Source organism: Pelophylax lessonae (assembly GCF_965119305.1).
Source record: "Pelophylax lessonae genome assembly, chromosome: 11".
Taxonomy (NCBI): domain Eukaryota; kingdom Metazoa; phylum Chordata; class Amphibia; order Anura; family Ranidae; genus Pelophylax; species Pelophylax lessonae.
Window position 1 is genome coordinate 118,107,554 of NC_138778.1, and position 22,559 is coordinate 118,130,112.

General features: G+C 42.6%; 1 protein-coding gene across 1 annotated transcript in view; it reads left to right on the top strand.

Moving 5' to 3' along the window:
* KCNH4 (potassium voltage-gated channel subfamily H member 4) overlaps nt 1–22,559 on the top strand; it is a 568,276-nt gene that overhangs the window by 343,331 nt on the left and 202,386 nt on the right. Inside the window, exon 5 of the mRNA XM_082271443.1 lies at nt 20,198–20,441. Coding sequence (XP_082127569.1) covers nt 20,198–20,441 — 244 coding nt within the window. The remainder of the gene's footprint in view (nt 1–20,197; nt 20,442–22,559) is intronic.

The window sequence follows — 22,559 nt, forward strand, 5'->3', positions numbered from 1 at the left end:
TTTTTTTTTTTAATGCGTAATGGCGGCGATCTGCGATTTTTTTTTTGCGGTACTGCGACATTGGGGCGGACAGATCAGACCCTTGACTGACATTTTTGACACTTTTGGGGTTACCAGTGACATTTCTACAGTAATCAGTGCTCACTGTTACTGTAAAAATACACTGGTAGTGAAGGGGTTAACTTTATTTGGGAGGGAGGGGCTGTGTGTGTCCCTAGGGGCGTGCTTTCTACTGTGATTGGCTGTGGCTTGAGCTGTAAGGACACTGATCAACGGATCTACATAGTAGATCCGTGTGATCAGTGTTTTTACACCGAGGAGAATGACAGGTGGCTTGTTTACACAAGCCGCCTGACTTTCTCCCTCTCCCCCGCCGATCGCCGAGTGACCGGCAGACATCGGGTCCGCCGGTCACAAACGCGGGGGGGTCCGTGACCACGCGGGAGCGGGAGCGCGCCTCCGGGGGCGCGCGCTCGCTCCCTAGACCCTCACACGCTAGTGACGTAGCCCTACGTCACTTTGCCTGTGAGGGGCTGACTGCCGACGTAGATCGGCGTTAGGCAGTCGGCAAGTGGTTAAAGTAGCAAACTATTCAGGACCAAGTCCGTTGGGGCCATACCCGGAGAACTCAGCCACACGCCCCAGACTTTAAAAAACTTAGCGTTGGAGCCCCTATGCTGGTATATAGATTTCTCCATGCGGAGAGTGGTGCCCAATTGTTCTAACCACATCTTATAAGTCAGACTGTCCTGAGCCACCCAGTTCCTAAGAATAAGTAAACGGGCCTAAAAAAGGCCCGCGCCTGCAGCTTCGCGTGGATATTTATCCTGCACTAAGTGCTCTAGTATACCTAAAAGGCACTGCCTTGGATCCTGAGGAATCCCCAAACCTAGGACCCTGTTAATAGTGGAAAGCACCCCAGACCAATATCGGTGTAGCTTTGGGCATCTCCACAATAAGTGCACCAGATACCCCATCTCCCTCTCACATCTACTGCACAAATCATCAGAACGGAGACCCATGGCGTGGAGCCTCAGTGGCGTATGGTGTACTCTAAGGAGAATGTAGAGTTGAGACACTTGATGAGATACATTGAGAGAGCACAAACGGACAGACTCCTAAGCCTCCTCCCACTGCTCGCCAGGAATCTCCCCCACATCTGTGCACCAGTCTTCACAGGCCCTGCTGGGGTACATCTCCAGGTAGGCTCCCAACAAGGAAGCGGAACAACTGGAGATGAAGCCTTTAGTAGAGGTAAAGTGTTGCATCAGGTAGAATATAAGGGTGGGAGACAGCGATGATTGTTGTAAGGAGGTTTGGGCCCGCACAGCATGTTGCAGCTGCATATAGTAGAATAGCATGTTTCCAGGGATAGAAAACCTAGTTTGCAACTGGGCGAAGGACACCAAGGACCCATTTACCAAAATATGTTTGAGATGAGTCACCCCATAGGAACGCCATTTACCAGCTTGATCCAACTTACACAGTTCAGGATATGCATAATTATTCCAGATTGGACTAAAAGTAGTATAACCAGATACCCGCTGCAGCTGTTTGGCTTTATCCCACACCTTCTGGAGGAGCCACACCTTCTGGAGGAGCCTATAGGTAGGGTATAGTTTGTTGGACTTGGAGAAAAGTTGTGCCTCCAGTCCCTCCGGCACCCCACAGGCACCAGTAAAGTGCCACATGACTGCCAGAGCGGAACCACCCTGCGTCCCAGACAGAGCACCCACCAGATGCTGCAGCTGAGAGGCCAGGTAATAAATCCATGGGTTTGGGAGAGAAAGACCTCCCTCATCCCGGGGGTTTCTGCAATTGTTCTATCCTGATCCTGGCTGCGCATCCCTTCCAAATAAGAGACCTGAATATTTTAAGCGTAATTACAACCGGGGAGTTATTGAGAAAGTACAGCAGCTGTGGCATGAGGATCATATTAATAAGATTCACCCTACCCTCCACAAACAACCATAGTTTGTTCCATATTTTGATTTTATCTCGAAATTTCACCAGAAGGGGGGTTATGTTTAGGTGACAATATTGCAACGGGTCCGCTGAAACCACCACACCTAAGTATGTGAATGAGGACACCACAGGGACCGGACACAGTGACCCCAAAGAGGGGTCAACATTCCCATCCACCCGGAGGAGGGCCGACTTGGACCAGTTAATGGTGAGGCCAGAAAAGCGCCCAAATTCAGTAATGGTGGCCATAACCGCTCGCAAGGAATTCCCCGTGTCACCCAACATCAGGAGCATGTCATCCGCATAGAGCAGAATCTGCTCCTGGAAGGGACCAAATTGAAAGCCAGCTATGGATTCCTGGGCCCTAATACTAGCCGCAAGTGGCTCTATGGCTAGAGCAAACAATAGTGGGGATAATGGGCACCCCTGTCTCATCCCTCTCCCTAAGTGAAATTGGTGGGAAATCCTGCCACCCTCCCGTAATGGAAGCCTGGGGAAGATGGTAAAGCAGTCGTACCCAGGACATGAAAACTGGGCCAAACCCAAACTTCTCCATCACCGCCCACAGATAGTCCCATTCCACGCTATCAAAAACCTTGTTGGCATCCAGGGACAGCAGGGCCCGATCACCCCCATTGTCAGCCGGCGTTTGCATAGCAACAAACAACCAGCGAAGGTTGACAGCAGTGGACCTATTAGGCATAAAGCCCGCCTGATCCTCATGAATAATATGTGTAATACTCTTATTCAACCTCATCGCTAAGACTTTCGCCAGGATCTTCACGTCTGTCTGTAGCAGGGAGATAGGCCTATAAGACCCAGGATCCGTCTTGGGCTTCCCTGGTTTAAGTAGAAGAACAATACAAGTCCTAGTCATTGAGCCTGGCAGGGCACCACCCTCCCTAGCTGCTTTGAATACCTCCAGCAGTTTAGGTAACAGTGTCTCAGAGTACTAATAGTATAATTCTATAGGGAGACCATCATCTCCGGGGGCCTTGGAGCCGGGGAACAGGGCAACAGCCTCCCACAGTTCCTCTTCCATAATGGGGACCAGACCAATATTCTTGATCTTTACGGATAGTCTACAGACTGGTATGGTGCCAGCTGATTGGAAAAAAGCCAACGTGGTACCAATATTTAAAAAAGGGCCGAGATATATCCCGGGTAACTATAGGCCGGTCAGCCTAACATCAGTAGTCTGCAAGATTATGGAGGGGATGTTATATACAAGACTTAAGTAATGAAAACGGTATTATTAGTAGTAATCAGCATGGATTCATAAAAAAATCGTTCTTGCCAGACCAATCTATTAACCTTCTACGATGAAGTGAGTTGCCATCTAGATAAAGGAAGGCCTGTGGATGTGGTGTATCTGGACTTTGCAAAGGCATTTGACACAGTTGCCCACAAATGTTTACTGTACAAACTAAGGTACACAGGTATGGACCATAGGGTGAGTATCTGGATAGAGAACTGGCTCCAGGGGCGAGTCCAGAGGGTGGTGATAAATGGGGAGTACTGGGATTGGGCGAGTGTGGAAAGTGGGGTCCCCCAAGGATCTGTCCTGGGGCCAATCCTGTTTAATTCATTCATAAACGATCTAGAGGAGGGGATATCTAGCACAATCTCAGTATTTGCGGATGATACTAAACTAAGCAGGCCAATATCTTCTATGCAGAATGTGGAAACCTTACAAGTAGACCTGAACAAAATAGTGGGGTGGGCAACTACATGGCAGATGAGGTTTAATGTTGAAAAATGTAAGGTAATGCACTTGGGCGTCAGAAACACGAAAGCAAGCTACTTGCTAGGGGGGAACCTGAGGGTCCTAGTGGACAACAGGCTTGGCAGTGGCATGCAATGCCAAGCCGCTGAAAGCAAAGCCAACAGAATACTGGCATGGATAAAAAAGGGGATTCACTCCAGAAATAAAGAAATTATTCTCTGACTTTACAAGACTCTGCTCCGGCCACATCTGGAGTATGCCGTCCAGAAAGGATGTGCTAGAACTGGAGAGAGTCCAGAGAAGGGCAACAAAAATAATTTAGGGAATGGAGGACATCAGCAATGAGAAAAGACTACAAGCATTAAACGTATTCTCTCTGGAGAAGAGACTCTTAAGAGGGGATATGATATCAATGTACAAATACAGTACTGGTGATGACCCTAGCATAAGGAACAAACCTGTCAGAGAAAGGTAATACAATAAGACACTCACTAAGCCACTCACTAAAACTAGAGGAAAAATGGTTTAACCTTAAAATACGTAAGGGTTTCTTTACTGTCAGAGCGGTAAGGATGTGGAATTCTCTTCCACAACCAGTGGTATCAGTGGGGAGCATCGATAGTTTCAAAAAACTATTAGATGGGACCTTAAAGACCACAACATACAGGGGTATACAATGTATGGTTAACAGCAAACACACACACACACACACACATCATAGGTTGAACTGGATGGACTGATGTATTTTTTAAATTTTACAAACTATGTAACTATGTAACAAGTTTGGTATCTATTTACTCAGGGTAACATTATCTTTCACATTATAGAAAAAATTGGGCTAACTTTACTTTTTTCTTATTTTTAATAATAAAAAAAAAAGTGTGTATGTAAGACTGCTGCGCAAGTACGGTGTGATATAAAGTATTGCAATGATATATTTACAATACGATATTTAATTCTCTATGGTCTCTGTTAAAAAAAATATATAATGTGTGGGGGTAATAAGTAATTTTTTAGCAAAAAACACTGATTTTAACTTGTAAACAACAAGTGTCAGAAATTGGTCTGGTCCTTAAGTGGTTAATAAGGGAAAAAAGCTGTCCAAATGTGAAAAAGTAATTGCCCCCTAAACCTAATAACTGGCTGTGCCAGCCTTGGTGGCAACAACTGCAATAAAGCAATTGGGATAACTGGCAAAGAGACATAAATGAACTGTGATTACCACAGTTTTTGGAAAGCTGAGTTAAGAAATCACTTAAATCACCTAAATAGAAGCTGTCTAACAAAATGAAGCACGCTAAAAGATCTAAAAAAGCAACATATCAAGAGATTCAAGAACAGATGAGAAACCTGTATCAGTCTGGAAAGGGTTACAAAGACATTTCTAAGGGTTTAGGACTCCGGTGAGAGCCATTAGCCACAAATGGAGAAAACTTGAAACAGTGGTGAACTAGACAGGAGTGGCTGGCCTACAAAAATAATTTCAAGAGCACAACGACAACTCATGTAGGAGGTCATAAAAGAACCCAGAGTAACATCTAAAGAACTGCAGGCCTCACTTGCCTCAGTTAAGGTCAGTGTTCATGATTCACCAATAAGAAAAAGACTGGGAAAAAATTGCATCCATGGGAGAGATCCAGGGCGAAAGCCCCTGTGACCAAATAGAACACAAAGACTCATTTCACATTTGCCATCTTGATTATCCCTACGACTTGTGGGCAAATTTTCTGTGAACTGATGAGACAAAAGTTGAACTTTTCTAAAGATGTGCGTCCCCTTACATCTGACGTAAAACTAACACAGCATTTCATAAAAAGAACATCATACCAACAGTTGAACATGGTGGTGGTAATGTGGTAGGGCTGCTTTGCAGCTTCACAGGACCTGGATAACTTGCCATAAGTGATGGAACCATGAATTCTGCATTCTACCAGGGGAATGTCCGGACATTAGTTTGTGACCTCACTTGGGTTATGCAGCAGGACAATGATCCGAAACACACCAGCAAGTCCACCTCTGAATGGCTCAAAAAAAAAAAAGAAGAAGAAGGTTTTGGAGTGGCCAGACCGAAATCCAATTGAGATTCTGTGGCATGACCTTAAACATGCCGTTCATGCTCCAAAACCCTCCAATGTGACTGAATTAAAACAATTCTGCAAAAAAGAGTGGGCCCAATTCCTCCATAGCAATGTGAAAGTCTCTTTGCCAGTTATCACAAATGCTTGATTGCAGTCGTTGCCGCCAAGGGTGGCACAGCCAGTTATTAGGTTTAGGGGGCAATTACTTATTCACATAGGGCCAGGCAGATTTGGACAGCTTTTTTCCCTTAATAAATGAAATCATCATTTAAAAACTCATCATTTAAAAACTGCATTTCATATTTACTCAGGTTATCTTTGTGTAATAATAAAAATCTGTTTGATGATCTGAATCATTTAATTGTGGACATAAATATGGAAACACTATATAATTTGCAAGTGTGAAAGTGATGACATGTTTCACATTGAAAGTGGAAGTGATGTACCATTCTGCTGTGTGATGAGACACCTAGCTAACAGGTGGGAAGCCTCACTTTTGTCATTCATGCCAGTAATACAGTCATGTCAGAGCTTACTGAATTTCAAAGTGGGCAAATTGTTGGCGCCCGCTTAGTTGGTGCTTCTGTGACTGAAGTTGTCAATTTATTTGCGGTGTCACAAGGTACAGTATCAAACGTTATGACACTTTCTGATTATGATTTGAACTACCAAATCATATGTTAATCAATGCACGTTTGTATCCCTCACAAGTTGACCAAATGATATAGATCAATCAAAATTGCTACTGATACAAAATCTCAATTCATATATGCATAAACAACATGGTGAATAAAAAAATGCAAAAAAAAAAATCCCCCCCCAAAAAGAAAAAAAAAAACAAAATACAGTGTGTAAAAAAGTGCAAGTGTGAATAAATAAACAAAAATTTCTTAAAACCCCCAAAAATACATAATTATTTCATATAAATCTTGAAATGTGATAAAAATCTAATAAAAAATATAAAAGTCTATGTATGTGTTAAAAAGCAATATATATATATAAAGTTCATATATGAAAAATATATTAAAAGGAGTTAAAAAACAATCAGTGATATAAAAATCCCAAAAGTGTCGAAAGTGCTGAAATTAATATGTGATTCACTCGATGCTCTATTCAGTGTAATCACTAGTGAGAAAACACCCCATTGTGCTCCTTCCACCGCATTCTCCCCAAATTAACTCATCGGATAGGGAGCTGGTAAAAATTTTAAACCAGCAATCACGCTTCAACTAGTATAGATATTTTCCAGCAGCTTGGTCCAAAATCCAAAGATGGATATTCCCACTTTATCCATAGATATTAGGACTCAGAGGTATATCAGGTAGGGTTTGAGAGAAAAAAGAAGAAAGGGTTCCCATAGCGTAATTCTGTTATAAAATAATTTATTAAAACATGTTTGTAATACACTCACATTTCATTGTGTCTGCTCGACACTGAGGTGGTTTGCGCATATATTTCTCCCTCCGGCTCCAGCTGCAAACGCAGAGTATAGACCAAGCCACGTTGCGGTGTCTGTCAGCGTCCAGGTCCCTCCCTACTAGTTTCGTCACCCGTCTTCAAGGCTGCGTTAGGAGGTAGATGTGGGCACAATGGAAGATGAGGAGTGGAGTGAAGCTTAGACACTTGTAAAGCTATATCACCCAACTTGTCCGGCCCTCTCACCCAACTATATATAGTCCACTGCTCTTACCTTACTTCTCTCAGGCTAGCCTGTTATAAAAGAGAACAAAGCACCACATGCTTATGTGTTCCCGTGAGGTGGGTATGTTTTATCACTTAATGTGGAAATGTCCAGTAATATAAGGTTCCTGGTCACAAATTGGTACATTTCTGCATGACACAATGGGCTCCCCTTTAACTCTCCACCCCAAGCCGTGTTTACTAGGGATATTTCCTGAATCAGATATACACAAATTTATTAAGGGTTTTTTACATAAAAAATTATTTCCAGCCAGAAAAGTGATTGCTAGACAATGGATGAGGTACACACCCTCAAATTCACCACCCGGATGCTCAAAATAATTAATACCCTACCATATAAGAAATTTCTAAATAGTCAAAGGGGATGCCCATCCAAACACAACAAGATATGGGACCGGTGGCTTCAGGCATCTGAAACTTGTGATTAACCAAACTGTGTTCAGTTGATCTCCACCAATGTCACCTGAGAGACTTTATTAATGCTGTTATGATTCTTGATCATACAGTGCATATCCAGGTGTTAGAATGACCAAGTCAAAGTCCAGACCTGAATCCAATTGAGAATCTGTGGAAATAACTGAAAACTGCTGTTCACAAACGCTCTTCATCCAACCTCACTGAGCTCAAGCTGTTTTGCAAGGAGGAATGGGCAAAAATTTCAGTCTCTCGATGTGCAAAACTGATAGAGACATACCCCAAGCGACTTACAGTTGTAATCGCAGAAAAAGGTGGCGCTACAAAGTATTAACTTAAGGGGGCTGAATAATTATGCACGCCCAACTTTTAAGTTTTTTATTTGTTTAAAAAGTTTGAAATATCCAATAAATTTCGTTCCACTTCATGATTGTTTCCCACTTGTTGATTCTTACAAAAAAAAATCACAGTTTTATATCTTTATGTTTGAAGCCTGAAATGTGGCAAAAGGTCGAAAAGTTCAAGGGGGCCAAATACTTTTGCAAAGCACTGTATATATCTCTATACAATATATTACAATATAAGTGCATTTGGAACAATGCACACCCCACCAAGCAAAGCCTGCTCTGACTATCACTAAATTCTGTACCACCTGAAAGAAAAAAGAAAGGATAGGCAGTATACAGTAGCACAATCACTATCTGAACTCAGGATGATAAGACACTCCCCGCAGGGGCAACCTTCTCACCCTAAGTCCATGACTAAAATGGTCAGCTCTTTCTGTAGTCTTGACACAACAATCAGTCCACTCCTCCAAGGTGGTCCTGAGCCCTGTCACTGACTACCTACAATAGTCCACTTTGGTTCTCTCCACAAGAGGTCCGTTGCTGGAGCCTGAGCAACCCAACAGTCCCATGGGGGAGAAAAGAGTCTCTTCAGGGGTCCCTGACGATAACAGGGCACCCCCACCAAACTCTTGGTGTGCTGCGCACTTCTTCCTGGCAGCTGCCATTAAAGTTACAGGTCTGGCCCATTGGTCCTAGGAGTCCATCTGAAACTTTGAGGTAGAAATTCACTTCTCTTTTTTTTTTCTTTTTGTAATCCGTGACCCTGGCCAGATGGCCCAAAGGGTCTATGAAACAACAACTTGAAAGATTCTTCAAAAGTTCTCCTGGGAGGGTTAACCCTCTAATTTTGAATCCATTGGCTGTTAGCGCCCTTTTAGTCTTCCCAACTCCTTCTGCAAAGATAAAAGAGGAAGGGATAGTGGAAAGGCGACGTATGCCCCAACAGGAACTTCCTTCTGGCTTTACTCAGTTGTGAACATAGGCTATCCAGCCATTTTTAAATCTTTGAAAGTTCTCTTTAAATATAGAAGGCAGGATGGGGAATCCTCACTAACTTCCCATCATCATCCTTGATGCGGAACAACCAGGCCTGACCTGATCAATCTGGGCGGCGGACCTCCACTTGATCCAGGTATATGGACCGCCCATGGTTCCACTGGGTCTTGACCAACAAAAAGTTTTTCCATAGATCCATCCTGGAGGAATTTTTGTATGGCCTAATGAAAACAGGAAGTCCCATATGGCGTAGTCACACCAGGACTCTCTTTTTGTCTCAATCTCTAACATGACCTCCCGTGGAGCATAAGGGTAATCATACCCATATTCCATAGCTACTTTCTTCTGTAGCACCGCTCCATCCTTGAGAACCTGGGAAGGGTTTTCCGGTTCCCTCTCCCAGCTGGAGAAAATGGGGTATCTTTCCGCCTGATCAAAGAGTCATAGGCCTCATTTTGGTCCCAAGTCCAGGCATAGTTCTTGGGTGAGGTTAAATCTGGGAACCGACTGGCAGAGGCCTCACAGAACCCCAGACTCTTGCGCACTCTCCCCGCACCACAGTCCCTAGTCGCTTCATCTGGCGTTTCTAGCACATCAGGACAAGGTGGACTGCTCTGCTCTTCAGATCCCCAGTCCTACTCAATTTCATCTAGAGATCTCCAGACATCGATTCCTTCTTCTAAGGACCCAAACTGATTCTGGAAACTAGGAGACCCCACATCAATGACGCCGGCTTGTTCCTCACGGCTTACACTCACTTTAGCAGCCCTGGTCACCGCTGGCCATCTTTTCTCCTCACGTTTTATGGGAGCAGACTTATAAATATATATATATATGACACCGGCAAATATGACACCGGCTTGAAACGAAACAGACAATAAAATTAGGCTGCAGAAATCGTAAGAATTATATGGTAGTTGAACTTTTCCCGGTCTGTTTATAAGTGTATTGATTTCTTGTATTGTGCTTTTACTGGAGTATTTGCAATTTGCAAATACTACTGCTTTAATAATAGTGCAGATTGCTGGTTGCTGAGGTTTTTTTTCCCTCTTAACCACTTCTGGACTGGAAGGATTTCCCCCCCTAATGACCAGGCCATTTTTTGCGCCCCCCAGCACCACCCGCGACCGACGTAAGGCTAGGTCGTTTTCACGCAGCCAAGCCAGCCTGCCACAGAAATTCTGCAACGAGCGGGCGGGCGGCAAGTGGTTAAAGCAAATGTAACTACAGGTATGCTTTATTATTTACATTATACAGTATTAACTTACATACATACTAGGGCCAATGAACCTATTAGCCTGTTTTTGGAATGGCGGGCACAGGGATAACATGCTAACTCCAGGCAGGTAGCACCATGAGATTCGAACCACCAACCCTAGCGCTGCCTGGTGGCCATCAACTAAATCAACTTTGGGTTTAGGTCTCTGTGGATGAAGGTTTTCAATCTATTTATTTATTCATTCTTTTACTGGGTGATCTTTTACAGCCTGTGCCATGATTATTCTTTTCTTTTCTCCTTTCTTCTAGTTTAAGCGTCTCATTTTTTTTTTTTTTTTACCTGTCACAGTAGAGTAGTGTAAAGTCAGTGCTATTTCCGCACTGAACGATATCTTAGCAAACGTAGGAGCTCTTCAGCTCACATTACAGCAGCAAGCGGAGAAGCATCAGGCTTCTATTACTTTGGCAGAGATGTCAAAGTGTTACACTTTAAACTAATGGCTACCAGCAGAAATTGATCCTGACTGCTTTCCCCTACTCTTCTTGCAGAGCCACCCTGGCATTTGGCCAGATAGCAATCTTTTCACTTATGTCAACTAATGTTATACTTCCCCCACACTTTTTCAAGCCCTAATTGGTAGCTTTAGTTTTTATTTTTTATTTTTTTTTACTGGTTTCTTTGTTTAATTTAAAATTAATATAAAACCACCCGTGCCAAATGTGATAAATACTTAAAAATGTGCCAATTTATAAGGGAATCGCAGCTGCTTCACATCCACCAAAGGAAAAAACTGTCCAACAATAACAAGAAATCAGCAGCGCAAAAAAGTGCTCTTTTTTCTTATTGTTTACATATATCTAGATATTTGTATGCACTTTATTATTTGAATTTGTTTACATATATAAAGATATTTAAATGCACTTTATTAATTTATATTGGATACCACTATTTATCATTCTAATTGAGCATTATTTTATTTACTGCATATATGGATTGATGAGCACGTATACATTTGTACTATTTAGGAATACTGCGCTGCTGATTTTTTGATATTGTTGGACAGTTTAATTTAAAATTCTGCAATAAAAAAGAAACCTGAAACAGATAATTTAGCAAATATGGGACTTAAAGTTGAAAAAAAAAATTTGAAACACTTCCTATGTTAACCACTTTACCACCGGAGGATTTTCCTGCTTTACGTCCAGGCCACATTTTGCGATTCGGCACTGTGCGACTTTAACTGACAATTGCGTGGTCATGCAATGCCGTACCCAAACGAAATTTACGTCCTTTTTTTCCACAAACAGAGCTTTCTTTTGGTGGTATTTGATCACCTCTGCGCGTTTCATTTTTTGCGATATTAATAAAACAAAAGCGACAATTTTGAAAAAATAACAATATTTTTCTACTTTGACAGTTAAAAAATATCCAATATATTCAATTTTTGTCATATATTTAGGCCAAAATGTATTTAGCTACATGTCTTTGACAAAAAAATTCTCAATGAGCGTATTTTTAACCGCTTTAAGACCGGAAGATTTTACCCCATTCCTGACCAGGCCATATTTTGGGATTCGGCACTGCGTTATTTTAATGGACAATTGCGCGGACGTGCGATGCTGTACCCAAATTAAATGTATGTCCTTTTTTTCCCCACAAATAGAGCTTTCTTTTGGTGGTATTTGATCACCTGTGCAATTTTTACTTTTTGCGCTATAAACAGAAAAATAGCGACAATTTTGAAAAAATAACAATATTTTTCACATTTTTTATATGAAATTCCCAAAAAAAATGTAAAAATCAAAATTTTTTAACATTTTAGGCCGATTTGTTTTCTGCTACGTATGTTTGGTAAAAAAAATCACAATAAGCATATTTTGATTGGTTTGCGCAAAAGTTATCGCAGCTACTAACTACGGGAAATTTATGTCATTTTTATTGTTTTTTTTTTTAACGAGTAATGGCGGCGATCTGCGATTTTTTTTTTTTTGCGGGACTGCAACATTGCGGCGGACAGATCGGACCCTTGACTGACATTTTTTACACTTTTGGGGGTACCAGTGACATTACTACAGTAATCAGTGCTATAAATATGCACTGTTACTGTAAAAATTACACTGGCAGGGAAGGGGTTAACCTTTATTGGTGATCAAGGGGTTAATGTATGCCTGGTGCTTACTGACATGTGTGGGGGGAGGGGATTGTGTGACACAGGCACAGATCGCAGGTTCAGCTATGCTGAATCCTGCAATCTGACCCTGCCTGTCAGTTAGGAGATTCGCCCGCTTTGTTTACACAAGCGGGCGGATCTCCACACTCGATCCCCGATGATTGGGGCTCCCCCCCTGGCCCGACTCCCGCTGTGACTGAATACAGCGGGAGCGAGCCTCCGGCGGCCGCCAACAAAGGGAGGTGTCCAGCGACGTAGGTCTACGCCACTGGACGATAACGAACCACTTTGCCGCAGTAGGTTCAATGTGAGCGGTCGGCAAGTGGTTAAAATGAATCACCCTTAAAGTAGAAGTTCACCCTAAAACTAAAATCTGTTAATCTACCGGCATCCACAATCTAAGACTAACCTATTTAGCCCTGTAAAGAAGTAATTGCTATATATACGTTTTCTGAAGCCGCCTGGTCTGGTCCTACACTGAGCTGTCAGCGGTGGTTTCTCTCTGGAGTCGTGTGCAGGAGAAGCAGCCGACAACGGAAGCCCCATTAGTAACTGTCCTGCACAGGGCTTCTGTCGCTTGTGACCGGACCGGATCGGCTTCGGAAAAGGTATGTATAGAGATTTCTTCTTTACAGGGCTAGATAGGTTAGTCTTGGGTTGTGGATGTCTGTAGATTTACAGATTTAAGTTTTAGTGTGAACTTTAATGATGATAATAATGTGTGGACAGCAAGCTTTCATTTTTCCCAAAGAGTAATCTAAGCGCCAAACTTCTGGTATTGAAACCTACAGCTCCAGTGATATTACATTAGAAGTCTAGGTTTACATCTACAGTATCTCACAAAAGTGAGTACATCCTTCACATTTTTGTGATAGCTTAAAGCTTAAATAACAGTGTAAATTTGCTGTCCCCTCAAAATAACTCAACACAGCCATTAATGTCTAAACCACTGGCAAGAAAAGTGAGTATACCCCCAAGTGAAAATGTCAAAATTGGGCCAAAAGTGTCAAAATTGTGTGTGGCCACCATTAATTTCCAGCGCTGCCTTAACCCTCTTGGGCATGGAGTTCACCAGAGCTTCACAGGTTGCCACTGTAGTCCTCTTCCACTCCTCCATGATGACATCACGAAGCTGATGGATATTAGAGACCTTGCGCTCCTCCACCTTCCATTTGAGGATGCCCCACAGATGCCCAGTAGAGTTTAGGGTGTCGTGGAAATGAATGGAGTTTAGAGCATAGAAATTTACTCGGTGCGCTGAAAAGCGCACTTGTAGATATTAATACGTGTCAAGCGCCATTAATCCCTTGTGCTGAAAAGTACAATGTACAGCTCTTTTGTATAAGGTTATCCCAGCATGCTCGGCGACAAAGAAAGAAACAGACGCACGCTGTGTCATATCGATTCCAACTGAAGGTTCTCTGTCCGTAGAGTAGAACCCATAGTAGAGTTATAGCCAGAGAACAAAAGGGGGTTACAGGGGAGTGGCGTCAACACTACCAATCACATTTTGAGGCAGTATGAGGTGTATGGTCTGAGCACTGACAGGCTGTCCCCCCACCTCTTCAACCTCTGCAGCAATGCTGGCAGCACTCATATGTCTATTTCCCAATAATAACCTCTTGATATGACGCTGAGCACGTGCACTCAACTTCCTTGGTTGACCATCGCGAAGCATGTTCTGAATGGAACCTGTCCTTTTAAACCGCTGTATGGTCTTGGCCACTGTGCTGCAGCTCACTTTCAGGGTCTTAGTAATCTTCTTATAGCCCTAGGCCATCTTTATGTAGAGCAACAATTCTTTTTTTCAGATCCTCAGGGAGTTCTTTGCCATGAGGTGCCCTGTTGAACTTCCAGTGACCAGTATGAGCGAGTGAGAGCGATAACACCACATTTAACACACCTGCTCCCCATTCACACCTGAGACCTTGTAACACTAATGAGTCACATGACGCTGAGGAGGGAAAATTACTATTTGGGCTCCAATTCGACATTTTCACTTAGGGGTGTACTCACTTTTGTTGCCAGCGGTTTAGACCTTAATGGCTGTGCTATTTTGAGAGGACAGCAAATTTACACTGTTATACAAGCTGTACACTCACTACTTTACAGCCCCCTCTGCCCCAAAGCAGCCAAGCCACCCATGTTGAGGGCACGCGGCCTGCTATGGTTGGGGGGGGGCACTCGCTCATCCCCCTCCTTTTTTTGTCAGGCTGCATGCTCAGATAAGGGTCTGGTATGGATTTTGGGGGGGACTGCGTGCCATTTTTTTTTTTTTTTTTTTCACATTTTGGCGTGGGGTTTCCCCCTAAATCTATAACAGACCCTAAGGGCCTTGTAGGGATCGGGGGACCCCATGCCGTTTTTTTTCACAAATTATTTTGCCGGCATTTTTTTTTTTACATTCAGCTGTCAGCGGGGAATGACTCATCGGTTGTTAAGGACGCATCGACCGTCTGTTTTTTTATGTGTTTTGCACTTTGCGTTTTTTTTTCCCCCTGTAAAAACACTGTAAATAGCTGGTTGCTTAGGAGTGGGCAAGCCATCAGCTGTCAAAAAACACATCAAAAACGCAATACTTGCGTTTCTGCTGCGACTCTATTGAAGTCTATTACATTCAAAACGCAATTGGCTGTGGTAAAAAAAAAGTCCCCAATCCCAAAACGCACTAGCTGAAAAATGTATAGGTCTGAATGACTATGAATATGTACCATAGGAAACCATGTTAAATGGACTGTAGTGTGTTTCTGCATATTGCAAAACACATCAAGAAGCTCATAGGGGTGAACGTAGGGTAATGGGTCACTCATTCTCCAACTAGTCTATTCATAAAACATCTTTTATTCATTTCACAGAATACAAGGCTTTCTGTGATCAGATGAGGAGAGATTATTCTATCCCTCCCCCTTGTTCATTCACAAAATTCTGTGAAAAGAATACAAGATGCTTTACGAATGGACAAAAGTGAAGAAAATGTGATCCATCATACTCACTGTCCTATGGCTGGAGCTGTAAGTTTCAGTGCTGTAAATTACAATACTCTCTGGGATGAAGTAAAATAAGAGTTTTAACTAACGCAGCACAACCCATGTTACAACCACCATTAAAGTAGTATTAAACCCTTTTTTAGTGAAACACATTAAGCACAATAAAATAACAATTTTCTGGTAAACTATTTGTCAAAATTCTTTCCCTGACACGTGCAATTTACAACTTTCAATACTCCTGCTCTGTCAGTGCTGCTTCCCTGAACTTCTGATCTACACAGAAAGCAGTTTACAGTGGACCATGCAGTCTGCAGCCAGTCTGTTGATTTGGAAGAACCTGGAGCATGGGAGTGACTTGCCATCCCAGGTTATTATGTGGCTGTGGGCACAATTCACTAAGCGATATTTTACCACATCCGAGTATGCGGTAAAATAATGCAAAACGTTTTGAAAAAAAAAAAAACTGTGTAGTTTACAAAGGAACTCTTCTGAAAATCCCGCATGCATTACCTTTCCAAACTATACCTTAAATACCGTATCAAAACATATGGTAAGTTATCGCAAGCATCTGATATGATGCTTTTCCAAAAAAGTGTAAGGCAAATTAGTCTTGGCTGGTATGGCATGGCTTCTCTGTGTTAAGGGCTCAAAGTACCCTATATGTTGGGTATAAAACTCAATGGTAAGTTGCTTGGATAACCTGAACTTATGCAGGGTATCAGCATCTGTGATAAAAATTAGTCTTGTGTGTAAAGACTAGATACAGCGCTTGCTTTTGGTGACTATGTGCCATAAATAAGTAGAATAAATAGTAACAATATATTTAAATCAAAATAGGTTCATAAATAACGATGATGTGTCACAATAGTGAATAAATAATCAAAAAATCTAAAAAATCGCATAATTGTATGAAAATAAATATTCCTGTGTTGTACTATACAGCCGTGCAATATACAATAATCAATAAATAAACAATAATTAGTTATAGTGCAATAAGTCCAAATAAATGGTGACATAAATTAGTCCATAAAATCTTTCAACTTTGGTGATGTGGATTCTTCCTTCCAGTGAATTGTTATAAATGGGTCACTTACCAGAACAAATGGGTCTTATGTGCTGTATAGCACTAAGACCGGTCACGCTTGTAGGCCCTATGGGCCAAAAAGTGGGTTCCCTTATGCCGCTTCTTTACATGGGATACCGGGTGGATTTCTCCTCACCTCTCTCCTCTCCTCAGTGGGGGCCAAGGTATGTAAAAAAGAATGCTCCAAATAGTGAGATATGGTTTTAAAAAGTTTTATTTTCCATCCATGGTAAAATATAGCATTAAAGGCATCAAAAAATAGCATCAGTGACTAAGCAGACCGCTATCATGCAGAGTGGCGAGTGAAGTGTTCCGGCTTGAGTTCCAGCTACGCAGTTGCTTCACGCCGTGCGTTCCAAAACTGAAGCGTTTTGTCACTTCCTGTGACGTTATCAAAGGTAGCTAAGGATGTTCAACCCCCTCCCACAGATCTGTATATACTGTATGACCGGTGTAAATGAAGGAGGGTAACAAACTCCTCCGACGCGTTTCACCTTTCTGGCTTCCTCAGGGGTATTTAGTAAAGAGGGTTCAGGTAGGCGACTAAAAAAAAAAAAACATACTAGTACAAAAATAAACTATACAATACAATTATGCTATACACTGCATTCAACATCTAAACATTGAGTATGGTAATCCCTTACAAAGTTAATTTGTAGTCTCAGGGGGAATTATGGACATTCGCCTCAAGGTCTACCAGTATTCCAAAAAAGGGGGGGGGAAGGCGAAGCAGTGTGCGTCCACATCCAAAGGAGGGAAAAATGCACCCAATACCAGACATCTGTTATATTAACTTGTTTTAAATTATTTTTTTTTTACATTTCTTTGGTCACTTCCTAGTTTTCATGCCTAGGCAAATAATGTCATACATCTCAGGAGTCTTCAGGAGGGGAGAATGTGTTTTCTCAGCTAAGCACACTCTCCTGTTTGTGTACCTGAACTAAGGGCAGATGGATTCCAGGGGGTAATTGCTACATGATTCATCTGCCCTTACTCAAGATGGCCAGGTCCAGAAATGCTAGGGGGTGTTTTCCTAAGTGATTTTCAGCAAAACAAAGCATGGAGACATGGGTGGATGGGGAAATTTTCTTTAAATATTAAAAATGGTATAAACAGCGCTTTTGGTTTGTGGTACTCAGATACAATGGAGTTCTGCTTTAATATCACTTTAAGAGTGATTCATATTTACATAGCAAAATATCTTATAAAGGCTTTTTCAGAGTTCAGCAGGGTCTCCAACACATTATAATCTGACCAAACAGTCTTTGTCAAATCAACTTTATATTAAGCAAAACTTATGTAATATGAGGACCTACATTATGTATCCAATTTGTATCCAATCAGGCAAGTTGTTGGTAGATCTAAATATAATTGTACAATCATATTGTAACGTATGTGGTGAGCATAAGGTACAGGACCGCCTGGTAATTTTGTTTTTGATAAAGCTTAGAGAAATCAAGCTTTATGCTGACACCCTAGAAACAACTTTAGAATGGTAGGTCCTTTAGTATCCAATACAGGTTCTTTCAATCTAGTAGTTGGTATGTTGGTAAAAGTCTTTGTAACATACTGGTCGCCATAACAGCTGATGTGTAAAACCTTAATGTTCATCTTTGTTTGAAAAATCCAGATCTAGATCAAGATCTATTTTGATGTTGAATATACAGTTTGATGCAACTGACATGCCTCCAATGCCATTACTCGAACAACCAAGCACAAAATACTATTGTATTACATTTTTTTATTTTTGTTTTATTTTTTTATAATCTTTTTACCATTTTTTTTTTTTTTACTGTATTTTGTATTGATTTTTAAAATTTTTTTTTTAGGAGCCAAATTGGGAGGCTTTTAGTTAAATATCAGGGGTCTAAACAGACACAGCCCTCAACCTCCATTTCTGCAGCCTCAGCTGCACAGAATGAATAGACCGGAATAGCTCTGTACAAAGCAGAAGCCTAGTAAACTGTGTAAAATCAGTTATCAATGGACAGAGTCAGTCATCAGTCCAGATTACTGACTTCAGACAACGAAGGAACCGGTAAATTATATTTGTACTGGCCCTCTTCATTGCTCTTCATACCCTGGCAGCATCCCCCACAGCACCCGGGAGGATAGGGGATGGGGGAACCCAGGAGAGCTGGATAGGAGGGGCAGCTGGGCGGCATATAGAGGAACCGATCCTCTCCATGTTCCTCCTGCAGCCGCAGAGTGCCTGCTTCTCCTCCTCCCCCTCCCACAGGCATTCAAGGACTGAAGGGGGCACATGGAGGGCATCAGCGGCGGCTGGTGCATGATAATTTGGGGGGGGGGGGGCAGCAAAACCAACAACCCCCACTTTACGGCAGTCAAAACCACCACCCCCTGGGACAGCCAGCATCCTTACCTCCTCCTTCCCCGAGTGGCTGTGAGTTTCCTCCGGCTGTGCGTCTCCTCCCTCTTCCTGGCCAATGGCCAGTAAAATCGCTTCTCTTTTCAGCCAATAGAGAAAGGGGACTCAGGACCAGCTTCCTGATTGGCTGGGAGGAGAATCAGTGTGATAATAGCGAATGTTCATTTGCTGTTGTCATAGAACTGGGTGGGCTCAGGGCGCAGTGCTCTGTGCCCTGAGCCCACCATTTTTTTGAAGCCTATTAGAGCCTCTGGCTCTAATCAGGTGCTTAAAAAAAAAAAAACCCTATTGGAATCCATGCATCCGGCACTCTGCATGTAGATTAGGGGGCCGGATGCATGGATGGGGGGGGGGGCGGTGCCCCTGTGCCCCCAAAGGATGGCCACCACTGGAGGACATTGATTCCTCTATATGCCTCCCTCACCGCCCCGCCTATCCAGGTATACAGGGAAGCTGCACAGACCCTCTGAAGGATGGGGCAATTGCAACCCCTCTACTTACTCACCTACTTAGAACATCACAGCAGCTGCACTGCTTTTGGCACTTTTGGGAGTGCAGGTATGATTTATTATACTGAAAACAACTTACTATTTCAGTGGTTGCTTTATTCCACTTTTGACCAAATAGTCATGTATCATGAGGATATTGTAGGAAGCACAGCCTATAATTACTACACAAAGGATAGGAAGCAGAAGGGTTTTTAGTTAAACCAGAAAACCAGTTTCAGAATTGAGAAGCCCCATAGGTCAGTTATGAGAAGGTGTCCTCAGGGTAAGGATACTCAACCTCTCTCTTTTGGATGTTTCTTTTATAATATGGTAAATGCAACAGGAGATATGAGGGAAGACGGGTAGAGCTAGGAATTCTGTCCAAGAGGTTAATTGCTGAAGTCCTAAGAGACGGATTGTGAGAGACTCCTAGGAGATATCTCTGCAAATTGTGCTTACTATCCAGTCAAACAATGCCTTAGCTCATTTTGTTCCTTCACTTGTACTGATTGTATTATGAACTTCAAACCATTCCATCTCCGTATGAGGCGCAGACAGATCTGACCACTGTTGTAACCTGAATTTTAACTACAACCCTTTTATTCAATCACTTTCTCTTTATTCTGTCCACAGAACCTTTTCGATAACAAGCCTTCTCTTCCTGAATACAAAGTAGCTTCTGTCCAGAAACCTCGCTTCATCCTTCTTCATTACAGCATCTTCAAAGCCCTCTGGGACTGGCTTATCCTCTTAGCCACCTTTTATGTGGCTGTCACTGTCCCTTACAATGTCTGCTTCACGGGCCACGATGACAGCGTGTCTGCAGCACGGAGCACTATTGTCAGTGACATTGCCGTGGAAATGCTATTTATTTTAGGTAAGCCAACTGGACCACACAGCCTTCCCGTCATGTACAAAAAGATAATAGTTTAGACTTTAGAAAACAAAAATGGACTATTAATACTACACTGTCGGCTACTACAATAAAATTCAATTCAGCAACAGAAGAAAGGATGGAAGTGACAGTAAATTGTGAAAACAAACAAATGTATCCTAAGGTGAATCTTGTGACAAAGTGAAAACTGTGTTTGGTAAATGTCCGGGCCTAGACCAGCAATATGGCAATCTAGCGTTTGCCAGAAGTATTTGTCTGTTTAAAGCCTATGTTTTGATAAAAAAAAAAAAATAAGCACAAGGGACAGTACTTACATTCAATGAGAAGTGTCCCTTATGCTGGTGGCTGCTGCTGTGTGGGTCAGTATAGCACTGAACTCATATACAGCTGCAAGAAAAAGTATGTGAACCCTTTGGAATGATATGGATTTCTGCACAAATTGGTCATAAAATGGGATCTGATCTTCATCATCTAAGTCACAACAATAGACAATCACAGTCTTCCTAAACTAATAACACACAAAGAATGAAATGTTGCCATGTTTTTATTGAACACACCACAGTGCAGGTGGAAAAAGTATGTGAACCCTTGGATTTAATAACTGGTTGAACCTCCTTTGGCAGCAATAACTTCAACCAAACGTTTCCTGTAGTTGCAGATCAGACGTGCACATCGGTCAGGAGTAATTCTTGACCATTCCTCTTTACAGAACTGTTTCAGTTCAGCAATATTCTTGGGATGTCTGGTTTGAATCGCTTTCTTGAGGTCATGCCACAGCATCTCAATCAGGGTTGAGGTCAGGACTCTGACTGGGCCACTTCAGAAGGCGTATTTTCTTCTGTTAAAGCCATTCTGTTGTTGATTTACTTCTATGCTTTGGGTCATTGTCCTGTTGCAACATCCATCTTCTGTTGAGCTTCAGCTGGTAGACAGATGGCCTTAAAGCGGAGTTCCACCCTAAAATTATACTTGCCTCCATCTTCTTGCTCCGGGTCACCTGAAAAACAAATGGATAATCGCAATTTTTTTTTTTTTTTTTACTTACCTCGTTTAGAAGGAAATATACTTACCTTACTTCCTCTTTCTCCCCTCGGTGGCCACGGCGATTCGTCACTTCCTGGCTTGCAATGATTCCTGGGAGCTGAACGTCATCGCTCCCAGGAATCAATGCGCCTGCACCGGCCCCGACATCAGTTCCGGTGCAGGCGCCGTCATACTTTGCTAAACAGCTTCTGGGCATGCCCAGAAGCTGTGCAAGGATGATGCTGCGGCACCAGAAGTGACGGCGGGGCCGGTGCAGTGCATCGTGGAACCGAAGAAGACGGAAGAGGACACAGAAGAGGATCGCGCTGGCTTCAAGCTGCCCACACCTGAGATGGCAGCGGTGGACAATACATTTTCAAGGTAAGTATTTCTTCTAAAAGGTAAGTGCAACCCGGGACAGATCAGAGGCTAGCCATTGTGGAATGCACTAGCCCTTACTGTCCCAGGGGTATTTTTATTAAAAAAAACTTTCCCAGGGTGGAACTCCTCTTTAAGTTCTCCTGCAAAATGTCTTGATAAACTTGGAAATTTTTTCTTTAATGAAAGCAATCCGTCCAGGCCCTGACGCAGCAAAGCAGCCCCAGACCATGATGCCCCACCACCATACTTCACAGTTGGGATTTGATGTTGGTGTGCTGTGCCTCTTTTTTTGCCAAACATAGTGTTGTGTGTTTCTTCCAAACAACTCAACTTTGGTTTCATCTGTCCACAGAATATTTTGCCAGTACTGCTGTGGAACATCCAGGTGCTCTTGTGCAAACTGTAAACATGCAGCAATGTTTTGTTTGGACAGCAGTGGCTTCCTCTGTGGTATCCTCCCATGAAATCCATTCTTGTTTAGTGTTTTACCAGTGACTTTTGTAAGTCTTTAGCTGACACTCTAGGATTCTTCTTCCCCTCATTGAGCAGTCTGCACTGTGCTCTTGCAGTCATCTTTACAGGACGGCCACTCCTAGGGAGAGTAGCAGCAGTGCTGAACTTTCTCCATTAATAGACAATTTGTCTTACCGTGGACTGATGAATAGCAAGGCTTTTGGAGATACTTTTATAACCCTT